The sequence below is a fragment of the Hyla sarda genome, chromosome 1 (genome assembly GCF_029499605.1).
Source record: "Hyla sarda isolate aHylSar1 chromosome 1, aHylSar1.hap1, whole genome shotgun sequence".
Lineage (NCBI taxonomy): Eukaryota > Metazoa > Chordata > Amphibia > Anura > Hylidae > Hyla > Hyla sarda.
This window is the reverse complement of record NC_079189.1, coordinates 463604284-463620119: the sequence shown is the minus strand read 5'-3', so window position 1 is coordinate 463620119 and position 15836 is coordinate 463604284. Positions and strand designations below refer to the sequence as shown.

Genomic DNA, 15836 nt, shown 5'->3' with positions numbered 1-15836 from the left:
GAGAATGAAGAAAAGCATGCACACACCTGTCATGTTCTGTGTGTATTTAGAATGTCCATTTGCTAGGGATGTTAAGGAGTCTATAGCATCTTTTGCTCTGTTTACAAGGTAATCTGTTGAAATAAAAAGGATACTGAAAACACAGGAAATAGCCACAGTAATGTTTAACCTTTTTAAGGTTATATCCATCATATACAGTTATAAAATTACAGTATGACTCAAAGTGTGTACATACAGTATGAGTATAAAAAGTCACAACTGAAACCATTGCCATTTACTCAACTCATCCTTGCACCAAACACAATCCATTCCAGTCCACTTAATTTTGGCCTTGTACACATAATGCACATTGTTATTTTGTATTATTGTTCTTGCTTCTGTTTAGATCGTAAGTCACAACCCTCTGTCAGTGGCACCTATCAAAACCCACTAACTCAGAATAGGGTCTTTTAATTTGACAGGAACATGTATGTGTAGCTCCATAACAGCTTGCATGAAAGAAAAGTTCTTTTTTTATTGCTACTTTTGGGTAGTGTAAATCATGGGGCGAATTGTCGACTCCTAGCCATGCCTCCACCCTGCAGAAATTTTGCCAGGTTACCAGACAAACAGAGGGGTGCATCATTGGACTGAGAGATGCATAATGCTCGTTTTGACATACTGTTTCCATCTAGGTTGTTCTGTCCAAGCTGTTAGGAGTTGTCAGACGTTGTTACATGAGGGCACACACAATGAGCAATAATGTAATTATTTAAAGATATGATCATTACTTCACACAGTTGCATTCAACATTTTTTTTTTTTATAATTGAGTGTACATAGATCAGTAATAAGCAGTCTATAAAAACAGGAAAGTGTAATGTGGAAGAGTTGTACCTGGTGAACTGGTGCAGCGAATATGTAGAGGATCATCAATTTTATCAACAGCATCCTGGATGATATTTTCTGCTTCCCTCACTGTTCCCTGAATTATGTTAAACTGGTCATCCAACATCTTCTGATACATTTTCTGCTCATCTGCAGTCTAAGAACACATCAAGACTTTGTTTAAACACACATTACCTTTGCTCTATCGCCCTGAACATCAATACAGCTCAACAGGGAGGCTGCTGAAGAATGCCCTTCCTGCCCTGTTACTATAAGTGTATAAGAGAGAAGATTGTTAGTAGTAAAAATAAAAAAATAAACTCATGATCCCATCTAGTCTGCTCATCAGGGTGGTCTTCTGCCCAGATTGATAGAGCTCCCTATATACAAATAGGGAGAAATCTATCAAGCAACTGGAGACCTAGTGAAATTTATAACAATCTTTTCTCTGAAACATGAGCACCATTAAGAATGAGTCACAGTATATCAATGAAAAGTACCCTTTAAAAGGTATACAAGGGGTGTTGAGGAAGCAGCAACTGGTTTAGGCAGTGTGAAAATAGTGTCAGGTTCCCTTTAAAATGGGTATTTCTATCTCATTACTTTAGGTTTTCTTCACTCCTCTGGCATGTTTGCAGTGCCTGGAGGTGGTCAGGAAAGTAGCCAAGGTAGGGAAGTTACACAGCTGACTTTAATGGGAGGTGCGCAAGTGGCGCAGCCCCGCAAGTCATGTGGCAAGTCTGTCAAGGCTGTATTTGTGGGAGGGGTGTGGGCTATTTATATGTCGTTTACCTTGGGTTGGGGCATAACATCCGTGGCATAGAAGTGCGTGCCCTTACGTCGCAGAGGACTTCCAGCTGGTGGTGCAGTTAGTCTGTGTCCAAGGGGCCTGGTAAGTGCCGATGTCCGGCGCAGGTTGAATTGCTGTGTTGCGGCTGCTACGCCGAAGTGGGATCCGGGAAGCTGGACGTGGGTCACGGCAGGTCGGAGGATTTGTATGATACATGGGGAAGGGGTGGGTGCAGGCCGGCGCTGCTTGTAGTTCGCAAGCTGCGGGGAGGCCACTGGCACGCTGCACCGGGTTTCCCCCTAGGTTGGGACTGTGGGTCTTTCATACTGCGTCTCGGGGCTCTGGCTCGTCAGGGGTGCTCACGATCCAGCATCTTGTCACAACAACCTCCTGGTTATTTATGTGCCGTTATGAGATTTGAACATGTATTGTATTGTCCAGTTTATCCTGTACTTCGTTACTTTACTATGTTACTGACACGTATTCAGAGCAATAATCGGCATTATACATAGGCATAGGTTTAGCCCAGATACCTGGCACGTGTTTTAGGAGGGAACCTATGTGTGATTGTTGTTACTGACACTGCTTCAGACCAATCGCATTCTGTCACATAGGCAATGGTTTTACCGCTTTCGGACACGTCCTCAGGAGGGGGCCAATGCAGGTTTTCGTTACCAACACATTTTTCAGAGCAACATCACGACTTGAGTTAGCCATGCTGCTAGTCATGGTGACCTTGCGGTTCATCAGCACCTTAATCTTAGGTATTAATTTGTCATTCATTGTTGTTCAGTTTGCTGGTTGTAACTTCAGGTCAGTAGGTTTCTGCTCTGCTAGGTCAGATGTGTTGTGCTTGGTTGTCATGTCTCTGTCATTCTTTCCCCGGCACCCTTTATAGCCCAGACAGTTTGGAGCCATCCATAGTCATGTCCAACGCTTCGGACATTGAGGAGCCTGTGTCAGTTCCAGAAACTCCGGTCAGGAGCTCTGAGCAGGAAGCCACTACTGCTTATCGTGCATGGACAGTTCCTAGGCTCATGGAGGAGCTCCATAAGAAGGGCATATTTCCAGCATCCACCAGACAGGCAGAGCTGTCTAAGTTATTGATGACAGACCCTACAGCCAGTTGTAGCCAGGATGTGGTCTCGGGTCAGACTATGTCAACATTTCTGGCTCAGCTCCATGTCATGATGAACACTATGATGACCACCATCTCCGATGTTGGCAGTGATCCCATCAACCTTGCAGGAATCAGGCTCAGGTAGGGCTTCAGGTGCCCCTAATAGAACCCCGCACATTTTATCCTGGCAGCTATCCGGAAAGACATTTTCGAGGGCAAAGATGTGAACCTGGCATCCTTGCTCATTAGAATGCAGGACATCACTGAAACTAAAACCGTGGCATGTGGAGAGCTGGTATTTAAGAGCAAGGATGCCAGGTAAGTTAAACATACCAGAGTTTGTGATGGCGTTTAGCTTGTACAGGAATGTCCTATGCACGTTGAAACCTAAGAGGAAGGAGGAACACAACCTCTCTCTCTACAAACTTATGGAGTTTGCTTACAAGTATAGGGGCTCTTATTTCTAGGACTACCAAAGATCTTTCTCTGCAAAAACAGCGGAGGCATTCATACAGTTCGCATACGTGACTGACTGGAGTGTTGTCAATACAGAGAATTTTGTTGGCCTGAAGGCTCCGACTTGCACACTATGCCAGTCCATTTCACACTCTGTACCCTGGTGTTTCAATGCAAGTCATGCAGCGGAGCCTAGCACCAGTAAAGGTGTCATGTCGGTACCTGCCCCTGGTCAAAAGGTCACACCTACAGTGAACAAGTTGGGCCATCCAGTGAAGTATCTGGCTAAGAGTCAAATCTGTAATAACTATAACTTGTCCAACTGTAATTGCAGAAACTGTAGATTTTTGCACGTTTGCTTCTTATGCTACAGAGCTCACCCAAGCTCGATATGTTCTCAGAAGTTGCAGCAGGCATAACTAGATGGGGTGCAGGTGCTGGCTCAAGTGTTATCTGAGCATCCGGATCTGGACTGGATGCAGTGGCTGCTGGATGGGTTTAGGCTGGGCTTAGTCACTCTGCCTCAGTACACAAATGAATGCTAAAATATGTACTCTGCTCTCAGGGAGCCGCAGTTGGTGTCAGATTTGTTGCGCACTGGAGTTAAATAAAGGCTATATGATCAGCCCTTTCTCTGTACCCCCTATGACATCTGGAGTCAGCCCGGTGGGTGTTGTAATGGCAAATTTATAACTTAAAAACGCAGGATTTACGTCCGTGCACTATTCTTGCGTGATCCCTAGTATTAATTCCCTGATCCCTTCTGAAGAATTATTCATGAAGTACACTTCTATCGATCAAACCATTAAAGTGATTTTTGAGTCGGGGGCAGGCACATGGTTAGCAAAAGAAGACATCACGGATGCATTTAAGTTGCTGCCCATGTGCAAGATTTATGGAAGTGGTATGGTGTAAAATAGCAGAATGAGTACTATTCGCCACTAAGCTTATGTTTGGCTCAAAAAGTAGCCTGTGGTAAGGGCGGCTCCATTTTACTTTTTTTTTTAGGACATTTCGTGTACTGTACAGGACCCTGAAGAAGCTCTTGTAAATCTCTGTCTATTTCAGTGTTTTTCAACCAGGGTGCCTTCAGCTGTTGCAAACTACAACTCCCAGCATGCCCGGACAGCCAAAGGCTGTCCGGGCATGCTGGGAGTTTTAGTTTTGCAACAGCTGGAGGCACCCTGTTGAAAAACACTGAAATAGACAGATTTACAGATTCCAGCAGATCTTTCTTACTTTTATCTATATTAGTTATCTACTTATTTTTCTTTAATCTTCACTTTTTCCTATTTTGGGATGACATTTTGGTGGCTTCAGAACCAATTACCAGGTTTCCATAGAGTTATGGTCTCAACAAACAATGGTTTCAACATACAATGGTTGTCCTGGAACCAATTAATATTGTAACTTGAAAGACTGCTGTACACTGGTGTCACCTTTCACTGTAATGCTTAACAGATCACTTTCAAGCTGCCTCCACATTATGAAGTCTCCGCTTAAATTTAGGCTTTGGGCAAACATGAAAACTAAGATTTCAGATTTATTTTAAAATAAAACAAAATTTTTTTTTAAATGCATTTAACATAAAAATATTCAAACAATAGGTAATTTTATGAAGACACATTCCACCATTTCCTTTCCCATCTTTGAACCATTTCTATTCCATCAATATACTTTTGTAGGTAAGGTCTTCAGAACTGAACACAGTAAAAAAAAAAAAAAAAAAAAAAAAAAAACAGTTGCCCTAGAAATCCTATTTCTATTGCTTATATAGAGCCAAGACATGCTTTATAGGCATTAATATCACTTATAGGCACTGTTATCACTCATTGTTTACAGTGAGACTATCAGTATAGGATGGTCAGAACACATGGCATGACATGCACAAGCCACCTGATGATCACCAAAAAAATTAAAAATCAATAACTTCCTTAAAGTAAAAGCTAAATTTTTGTAAAATAGGATAACTTTTTGGTACCTTTTTGTCAAGTTTTTCATTCAAGTCCCGCAGCTCACTAGCTCTCTTTTCTTGCTCTTGGTTAAATAAAGACTCTGTCTCTTGAGCCACATTTTTAACTGATGACAACTCTGATTCTTTAGAAGACAAAAGGCTTTGCAGTGAGTCCCTCTCTGCTTCCAGTGCTGCCAGCTTTGAAGATAATGTGGATGCCGACTAAAATGAACAAAAAACACAAGGCTTGAAAAACAATGCACTATAGCTGAAACCAGATTAAAAAATAAATAAAGTAATCTCCAATTTAGAATCAAAAAGTGACATTCTGACATGTACAGATAGCAGTGACTTAGACTACAGATATTTTCTAACATATCACAGAGCAATGCTGAAGGGATATGGTTTAAGTACACAATCTTGGAAATGGGAAGAATTCCAATCCCATGGATGCCCACCAATGTGATCCTCGTGGATTTAGCCAAAAAAATTCAAGTAATTTTGTGGTTTGAGACAAATAAGTAAGGTTTATTAACAAGACAAACACAAGGCACGTTGCAGAAATAAAGGGCAGCTATCACAAATGTGTACCCCCATAAACTAATCACAGGGTAACAAAGATCTTTATAATTTATCTTCAGGCAAACCTTTTGCTGCTTTCTAGCAGCTTTCATAAGGCATAAAAATGCTTTAAAAAGACAGTCAGCAACAGTCCCTATGGCCCGTGGCTGCCACACCTATCCCCTGTATGTCAGCGCTGAGACCGCTGTGTGATTGACACACAGGTCCCAGTGCATAGGCCCCTTTATGATCCTCATCTGCGGCCCGCTCTCCTATCAGCTTACAGTGCTGGCGCAGCAGCGGTGATGTGACGAACACTGTCTCCTGGCGCTGTGCTGCGGGCGCTCTTTCCCGATGCCCCAGTAAGCTGCGATACCATCACCAATGCTCACTGTGGGAGGCTATGAAAACTAACCCGCTGCAGCAGCACTGTAATCTGATAGGAGAACGGGCACTGGTTTTTCTTATACATTTGAAAGTTTGCCGCTGCAGATAAGAGTAATAAGGGGCCTATGAGCTGGGACCTGTGTGTCAATCACACAGCGGTCTCAGCACTGACATACAGGGGAAAGGCATGGCGGCCAGGGGCCATAGCCACACCTGACTGTTGCTGACTGTCTTAGGCTGGGTTCACTTCATGTTTTCTCCCATACGGGAGCGCATACGGCAGGGGGGGAGCTTAAACCTCGTGCTCCCGTATGCCTTTCTATGCGCTCGCCTATGTAATTCATTTCAATGAGCCGGCCGGAGTAAAACGTTCGGTCGGCACATTTTTGCGCCGTATGCGCTTTTACAACCAGACCCAAAACCATGGTAAACCATGGTTTTAGATCCGGTTGTAAAAGCGCATACGGCGCAAAAATTAGCCGACCGAACGTTTCACTCTAGCCGGCTCATTGAAATGAATTACATATGGGAGCGCATAGAAAAGCATATGGGTTCGCAAGGTTTTAGCTCCCCCCTGCCGTATGCGCTCCCGTATGGGAGCGCATTTTTTAGCCTGATCAAAGCTGCTAGAAAGCAGCAAAAGGTATGCCTGAAGAGTAATCACAGGGTAACAAAGTTCTTTATAATTAGTTTATGGGGGTACAAATTCATGACAGTTGCGCTTTAAATGACTAATCTTAACCCAACTTAGATGCAAACATAGCCACAGATACTAAAACCATTTATCTACCCTGTAGTCAGCTAATAGAACTGTTTTGTTTAACTAATGGGATCACTGTAGTAAAAACCATCTAAAATAGCTTGTCTGGGGAAGCCCGATAAGTGAGAATTAGTTTGGAAACACTACAGAGGGGTAGGCCTCTGGGGGATTGGCTCTTCCTAATCCCTGGTTGTACTACCTAGCTTCCCAACTGCACCAATTCAGGGGATGGGCAGGGTATGCAACTCTAGGGCCCACTGGGAAAACTGGATATTGGTGCCCTTATCAGGCCACTTGACACTTCACCTACTACCTGATTGCTGTATAAGATCTGGGGACGGGCTAAAAGTATGTTGGAACTGGAAGGCTGTTCTAAATTTACTCCCTTATGGCAAAACCCTGGTTTATATGAGTTTCTCTTTTCAGGATGCGGCGTTCTGGAAAGGGTCTTAGCAGGGTGGAACAGTTGTGTGTGAACAGTGTTTAAAACCTATGGCGATCTCACTTTGTTGGGGACTGGGCGAAATGCTATCTGGGACTTTTCCTTGTTGCACATTCTACTACTCTTCTAGAAGATGCAGGAAGATATGGACTTACGGTGGACATGGACCTGTTGTGTTGGGGGTGGGGGGGTATTTGTGTGTTTTCTTTTTCTTGTCTAAAACTGTTTAAAACTTAAAAGATCTGATTTTTAAAAAAATATATAAAATACTCAAGTTCCTCAAGAACTGTGTTCACCAACAGTTGCCATAGTAATGAGGAGGACAGAACTAAAAAGGACCCTTGTGTAAAAACGTTCTGCTTCTCTATGGAGAGATTATTATAATGCAACAATAACGTTATATTATAATGCAACAATAACGTAATGTGCCAATATCCATAGTTATTTTTAGAGCCCTTTTACCTAGGGGGCACAAAGTAGGGTATGTTCACACTACAAAATTTCCACGCGATGAATTTCGCTTGGGAATTCCGCTGTGTGAACCTTAACATTGGTGTGAATGCGCCTTCCGTGGACCCATTCCCACTAAGGAATTTCAGTGGTGGATAATTTCACCATTGAAATTGATCCATCAAAAGAATGACCATGTTCATTCTTTTGGCAAAATTGTGTGCAAATTGCATTGCCGTCAATGGTGACAATGCAGGTCCCCGTAGTCCTACCGCCGAAGGATTACGGCCGCCGCCAGATGAGATCTAGCAGAATTCTGCGAGTGGAGAGTGAACATACCTGTAGAGGAAACCTTACAAAAGACTGCAACTCACACACAGTAAATACCTGTTCAGTATTGGTTAAAGTTTGCTGCAACCGAACCAAATCTTCTTTTTTGGATTCTGCCTCTGTTCTTAACTGTTCCATCTGAAAAGTTTGTTCTTCCAGCTACAAAGATTAATGGTGGAAGAAGATCAGATATCACACGAGAAATACTGATGATTATAGCAACTGAGAAGTGGACACAGTTGTATTAAGTCTTGTCAATGCTCTTGTGAGCTAAATACAGCAGCAGCACAAAGCTCTCTGCTAGAATGCTACAATGCATCATTCTGCAATCCAGGCTTTTTTAGATACACCGGCTAGAATATAAATTAATATAAATAGGCATAGCCCTGATCAGTAATATCGGCGATCTTCTTCTCTGGTCTGCGCGATGTCAGACCAGAGAAGAGAACGCGGGGAGACTGACGGAGGCCGGTGAGGGGGACCTCCGTCCGCCATCTTGGATGATCAGATCCCCACGGCACAGTGCCACGGGCAAGCCGATCATCCATTGAAAGCACCGCATTGCTACAGATGCAGTGATCTGTATTGATCACGGCATCTGAGGGGTTAACGCAGACAGCTTGATTGCTGATGTCTGCCATTACTGGCGGGTCCCTGGCTGCTCACGTCATGTATAGGACGTAAATGTGTGCCCTTGGTGCTTTAAATACCAGCGGACCAGGACGTACATTTACGTCCTATGTACTTAAGGGCTTAAAGATCTCAACAGCATATATCAATGCATACTGCAGATTCTGGTGACTTTAGAACATAACCTAAAAGTGTGAGCAGTCCTTGTAGCGGAATGCATAATATTAGTAATTATCTTCAGTCTGTTGTAAATCAATGCATACCAAATATCAATCTGGTTATCATGAGTCATTGTAATTCAGTGCATTGCTGTGCTGTTTTCATTATAGTATGGCACAGCATAAAGGTATAAAAGTTAAATGATACAATGGAACAGCACAAAGGTATACACACACACAGTTGCAGTCTAGCAGTGACTACTGTTTGACACATTTGTGTAGAAGAAAACCTGTCAAGTCTTTAAAAATTCAAATGTTTCAATTAACCTTTATTTCTGACTCGCGCTTCACTTGATCCATCTGAAACTCCAGCTGTTCCTTGATACGTGCCACTTCCTCTTGGTTCTGCTGTGACACTGTGAGCTGCTTGGCAGTGTCAGCATTCTGGGCAAAATAAAAAGACAACACAGTTAAGTGCAATATAGTTTCATGCCAGCATTAAACAGACAGTCTCATCATCAGAAGTCATTAAAACTTATTTCTTAACATGTTTAAGTGGATATGTCAAGTTTCCCACACCATAAGGCTAGACAGGGAGATTTTGAGATAATTGGGGCCTCATATACCAGCCCTGTGATCTGATAAGTTAGGAGAACTGCATTCGAATAGTGTTCTACGTCCTCCGTTGCAAGTAACTAATTGCCAACGGCCATGATTGGTTTCCAGTCACAGGGGAGGGGATGCCGCTGCTTCTGGTCAAGCTAGTTTTGCCCTGTGCCAACACCTAAGATGGTGCGTGAAACCCTGCACTTCTATGAATCCTGTTGGTTTGGGCAGGAGGGGGCATGGAGTGACTGGAAGGCGCCGTGCCCTCTTCTGTTACTGGAATTGTCCGGTGACAATATTACTTTTCTGCTTTCTGCCGTATTGCAGAGAGCAGAGGAAAACTGCATCTGAACACTGTTCTCTTGAGGCGACAGGTTGTGTCGAAGGTAGCAACTGTCTATATGCTCTATTAGGACAAAAAAGTATCATAGGAGAAGTCTCCCACGATTCAGAATAAAGAGGGGAATTTATCAAACCATTTAGACTGCTTTTTTCGTCTAAATTTGTCCCATGAAAAGTTGTAGGGAGGCTACATTTTCTGTGACATTTCATTTAGAACATTTAAATTTCATTACCATGAAGTGTTCTTATTTAGAGCACTGTGTGTAGTGGTCACAGATATATCATGCTCGACTTTTTGTGAAATGTCAGGACATATTTAGAAGTTATTACAGGGCAGGTCAACAACATCGTAAATGAACATAATAAATTACCTTTCTCAGAAGTCCAGCATGAACATTGATGAGCTCATTGTGCTTTTCTTTCAGTTTATTGTAGCGCAAATCTGTCGCCTGAACTTTTTCTGAAAGCAGAGAAAAATATGGTATAGTGTAGATTGTCTCAGTAATGCAATACTGGTTCTAGAAACAGCCGCCCTGCTTTTAAAACAAGTTTTTTTCTAAGAGTATGTAACAGAACAGTGATACCAGAAAATACTTTTACTTTTAGAGCACCCATCAATAAAAAAATTAAAAAAATGTATATGTTGCAGAGTAATTTAATTAACAACTTCCTAAATACATTTAAAAAAAATAAAAAAAAAGAATGTATATTTACATTTTTTTTGTTTGTAAAACCCTCCACTAGGGGTCTCTCTACATGTCCCAGCCAATCAGACAGGCAAGAACAAGCGCTGTGCTCGCACCACAGCAGGGCACGCTGCTGACATGGCCAGGACATGAGCAAGAGAGCCAACGCGCGGGCCAATTGTCAGTGCAGCGCTGCCCTGCAAGAAGACAGGATTAGGTCTCCCTTCCCCTTCATCTGATCAAGGTCTTCTATAGCTCTGCAAAGTAATTTACATTAGAAGGGCGACGTTGCGCCTGGCTTCCTCCCTCGCACATGGCAGGAGCCCGAGCAGCTCCTGTGAATGTGAAATAAGAATTTTTATCCAATTTTTGTTAAAAAGAAGAAGATTAGGGACAGTTTAGTTGATGGCAGGTGCTCTTTAAATTCTCTTTTTTTGCTAACATGTTAAAGCAGTTGTCCAGTCTCTAATTTTTTCAGTATTCTCAACCTGCCTGCATGATCCCAAGCTGTTGCTCTACCGATGGTGCCAAGTCACCAATTAGCAGTGCTTCCTGCTTTTGTCTCAAAGGAGATCTGCAGTGCTCTGAAAGTTATCCCATAGAGATACATGGAGGGGGGTTGCCGGCCGCCACGTCATGCGGGGACGGAACACTCCCTTTCCTGTACATTGCCGTGGCCCCGTACAGGAGATCGCGGGGGCCCCAGCACTCGACCCCCGCGATCTAAAACTTATCCCCTATACTTCGCATAGGAGATAAAGTTCAGAGCACTACAGATCTCCTTTAACATTAGACAATGCCTGTTCAGGCAATCACTGGGTGTAGTGGTGACCCACCTCCGCCAACAATTTAACTATGTCTCCACCAAACTCCCCTCCCCCATATACAGGCATGCTCAGTTGTGTGCATGTGTCCTGAATGGAGAACAAGCCACTGGCCATACACTTCTGGTGACTGCTTATATCCTAAGAACAAATGGGTCAAGCAGTTGAAACCCAACATGTCTCTCTCTCTTCCTCCTTGTGGAGGAAGAGGCGGGATATAGTTGAGAGGCCCCCATATACATTACATTGTCCTGCCAAAATTACAAGGCCTTGCAGACACATATGTAACTTATATGGTCAGCTTTACATTTACTTTATTAACATATGGTTGTGTACATATCCACTTTACTGAACTTTATATATTTAGTTTACAAAAAGTTTATTTTTTGTACTATATAAAATAGTTTGTGAAAATGTAGCTACATTTATAAATATGGCATGCAATGCAATAAATGTTGGAGACAGGTTACTGTAGTACTGCACACTAGTAGTCAAATAACACCTGAAGAGGGATATACAGTGCATTCCGAAAGTTTAGACCCTTCGTTTTTTTTTTTTGAACATTGTTATGTTGAGGCCTTGTGCTAAAAATAAAAAGACTCATGTCAATGAAATAGTTTCATTTTTCCTTTTTAAATAATTTAGCAAAGATTTCTAACATTTTAACTTTGTCGTTATAGGGTATCGAGTGAAAAATGAAGTGCAAACAATAAATAATTAAATTAAACTCTCTGCAATCTCCAGAATGGGCCCCCTGCTGCATGGAGTTGTTTGGCATGCACTCCATACATTCTCTATCTTTGGAGATATATTCAATTTATCCCCTATCCTGTCTATAGAGGATACATTTTAAGGGGCTGGAATACCCCTTTAAAGTATAGGACTGGTTATCAGGAAAGCAGGAGAAGGGCACCATAAACCTTACTTTGTACAAAAAGCAGAGGAAGACTCTTAGAATACTCATTTTACAGACGTAAACTCAGGCATAATAGTTGTAATTCACAAAAAAAAATTAAAAAAGTGTCCTTTTGAAATTTTTGTTATGAAGACAATAGAAATAATTAATACATTGTTTAGGGAACACACCATCTAGCCTTCATTTTAATCAAGATGGCAGATTAATAATGGTTTACAACACTTAGAATAACTAAGTTTAATCTTCCTGCCAAGTTCAACCTCCTGGCAGATGTTAGCAAATCCCTTCAGTATAATTAAGCATTTTGTTTGTCTACACTTTTCAGGAAATTACTTGGAGTCATCCATGAAACAAACAAACAGACTGACATTTATTTTGCATACTATCATATTGCTTTATATCTAACAAGACATACTTTCCATTTCTGTAAGGATTCCTTCCTGTTTTTCACTGTCCAGCTTTTCTTTACGTAAACTCTCTAGCTCATCTCGCAGCTGCTCGTTGTCCACCAGGGCTTTCTGCTTCTGTTTGCGCTGTTCTTCCACCTCTGCTTCTAAAGTGTTAATCTGGCCCTTCAGCTGCATGATGTACTTCTGGGCCTGGTACAATGGCATGCAAAACATGTTACAGAACACCAGTTCCAGTACTTCTGTCAATGGTCATGTGATGAACAAGCAAGTGCAGTAATACTCATAATAACAGTACGTATCAGAGCTATCATGTGTGCTAATCACATGACCATGGACAGATTGACTGTAGGTTAACAATGAAAGTTATCATAGAACAGCAAGTAGAGATCTTTAGGTCTTTGAGGAAATTGTATATATATATAAAAAAAATATAATTATTATATATATATATATATATATATTTTTTATTTTTTATTTTTTTTATTTTTTTACACGTTCAGACCCTTAATTTACTGTTTTTCAACAGCTATATATTGCCATTAAAGGGGTACTCAACCTTAAACATGTCTGATTGCAGGGGTCCAGCCTCCACCTTTTCCAGGCAACTGAAAACTGAACTAATTTATGCAGACCAACGTAATCAATGGCCGAGCCGCAAGGTTCGCTACAAGCCAATTTACTGTAAGTTTGCTCAACTCTACTAAGAAGCAATATGCAGAAACACAGAGCATGTCTGATCCTCTCAGTGAATGTCCAAAGATGGTCGTAACCAAGGGCAACAGAGCAAAACAAAGAAGGCACAAGGGGATATCTGTCTCATTTCCAATGTAGAATCATTTCTGAAAATGTACTGATTTTACATAATGCATCAGTTTATCTTCATGGTAAAACCCCTTTAATAGTTTAAAGCCATGGATGTCCAAATACAAACCTCTAACTTTATTTTCTCCAATTCTGAACGGAGCATCTCAATTTCTTTTTTCAGATTTTCAATTTGAAGGTCCCTTAAAAACAAAAAATTGCATGTCCTTCAGGTCAGCTGTCATGACACTTTGTAGATTGCTTGTTAGAAAAGTGGCCTACAGGAGTAAAACAACAATAGTTACCTGTCATCAACCATAAGACCATTGGGAGGCCCAAATGTTTGTTGGAAGATATCCTCTACAACCTTGAAAACAAAGTGAGCAACTGTGTTTAACATGGATTATTTGCATGATTTTCTTAACATTTAAGCCACTTCACCAGCCACCTTTTTCAGTTAAAATGCAAAATGAACGAAGAGGAAAGAAATCTCAATCATAATGTGGTGTGACCATCCTTTGCAATAAAAACGACAACAATTCTTTGAACACTAAAATAAAGTCAGGTTTATGATTATCCAAATAGAGCAGACAGATAACTGTCATTTTCATTTGTAGGTTGAAATACAGCCATTAAACCGAAAAAGCTGTGTAGGAGGCTTAAAAATGGGGGGAGATCAGCCAAACTAAACTCTGACTGTGTACCCTTGCAGTGTTCAATTAATTATTAAAACACTTCACTTATGAACCTTATTTAAACCTTAAACATATTTAAAAGTGTTGATCATGTTACCACTTTCTTTTGTTCCTCAAGGTTATACAGATTTAGTTCTTAAATTTGGCAATGTTCCTTTTATCAAAACATTTTACATGTCTCTAACATATCAAAAGTTTTTGCTAGTGGGTTCTGAGTGTTCAAACACTGAATGACCAATAGAACGAGCTGAGAGATGAGTGTGCAAAGTTCTTCTCTTGGCCCTGTGCCACATGACAAACTTACAATGCAAGTCAATAGGATTGTCTTAGTTTCCAGCACAGAGAGCATGGAGAGAAGAGCTCAGCCTCGTGCTTCTTTCTCAGGTCGCTCTATTGATTGTTAGGGATCTGAGCACGCAAACCTCTAACTGATCAAGGAGTTCTGACATCTCTAGGACATGTCAAAAGTTTTTTTTTTTTTTAAACCAACAGGTACATGTTAAGTCTTTCTTGATCAGGTTTTATGTTTGTTTACTTTATCAATTTCTTTTTGTAGGTGAGGACTCCAGAACTGGACACTGTATTCCAGTATGCGGCCTCACTAGAGTTCTACATAATGGGAACACAAAGTCCATCCTCCTACTGGTTATACCTCTAGCTATGCAGCCAAACATTCAGCTATTGTTCCACAAAGCCACACTTTTGAATCATTTTAAAGGCTGTCAGTAATCACTACCCCTAAAGCCCTTCTGAAGTCTTTATTAACATAGAACTGGCAATAAAATACTCAGATAGTGGTTGCCTTCTCACCAGTGCACTATTTCACATTCAGAAACATTGAACATTTCTACACTGCTCAAAAAAATAAAGGGAACACTCAAACAACACAATGTAACTCCAAGTCACACTTCTGTGAAATCACACTGTCCACTCAGGAAGCAACACTGATTGACAATCAATTTCACATGCTGTTGTGCAAATGGAACAGACAACAGGTGGAAATTATAGGCAATTCGCAAGACACCCCCCCCAATAATGAAGTGGTTCTGCAGGTGGTGACCACAGACCACTTCTCGGTTCCTATGCTTCCTGGCTGATGTTTTGGTCACTTTTGAATGCTGGCGGTGCTTCCACTCTAGTGGTAGCATGAGACCGTGTCTACAACCCATACAAGTGGCTCAAGTAGTGCAGCTCATCCAGGATGGCATATCAATACAAGCTGTGGCAAGAAGGTTTGCTGTGTCTGTCAGTGTAGTGTTCAGAGAATGGAGGCGCTACCAGGAGACAGGCCAGTACATCAGGAGACGGGGAGGAGGCCGTAGGAGGGCAACAACCCAGCAGCAGGACTGCTACCTCCGCCTTTGTGCAAGGAGAAGTAGGAGGAGCACTGTCAGACCCCTGGCAAAATGACCTCCAGCAGGCCAAAAATGTGCATGTGTCCACTCAAACGATCAGAAACAGACTCCATGAAGGTGGTATGAGGGCCCGACGTCCACAGGTGGGTGTTGTGCTTACAGCCCAACACCGTGCAGGATGTTTGGCATTTGCCAGAGAATTGGCAAATTTGCCACTGGCGCCCTGTGCTCTCCACAGATGAAAGCAGGTTCATACTGAGCATGTGACAGAAGTGACAGTGTCTGGAGATGCCGTGG

General features: G+C 41.8%; 1 protein-coding gene across 1 annotated transcript in view; it reads right to left on the bottom strand.

Moving 5' to 3' along the window:
• The window catches only part of HIP1R (huntingtin interacting protein 1 related), a 141381-nt gene that overhangs the window by 21263 nt on the left and 104282 nt on the right, over window positions 1-15836 (bottom strand). Inside the window, exons 12-20 of the mRNA XM_056535461.1 lie at window positions 13795-13856; window positions 13620-13692; window positions 12694-12877; window positions 10224-10312; window positions 9232-9348; window positions 8174-8275; window positions 5214-5408; window positions 876-1023; window positions 27-113 (exon numbers count right to left, since the gene is read on the bottom strand). Of these exons, the coding sequence (XP_056391436.1) occupies window positions 27-113; window positions 876-1023; window positions 5214-5408; window positions 8174-8275; window positions 9232-9348; window positions 10224-10312; window positions 12694-12877; window positions 13620-13692; window positions 13795-13856 (1057 nt within the window). The remainder of the gene's footprint in view (window positions 1-26; window positions 114-875; window positions 1024-5213; window positions 5409-8173; window positions 8276-9231; window positions 9349-10223; window positions 10313-12693; window positions 12878-13619; window positions 13693-13794; window positions 13857-15836) is intronic.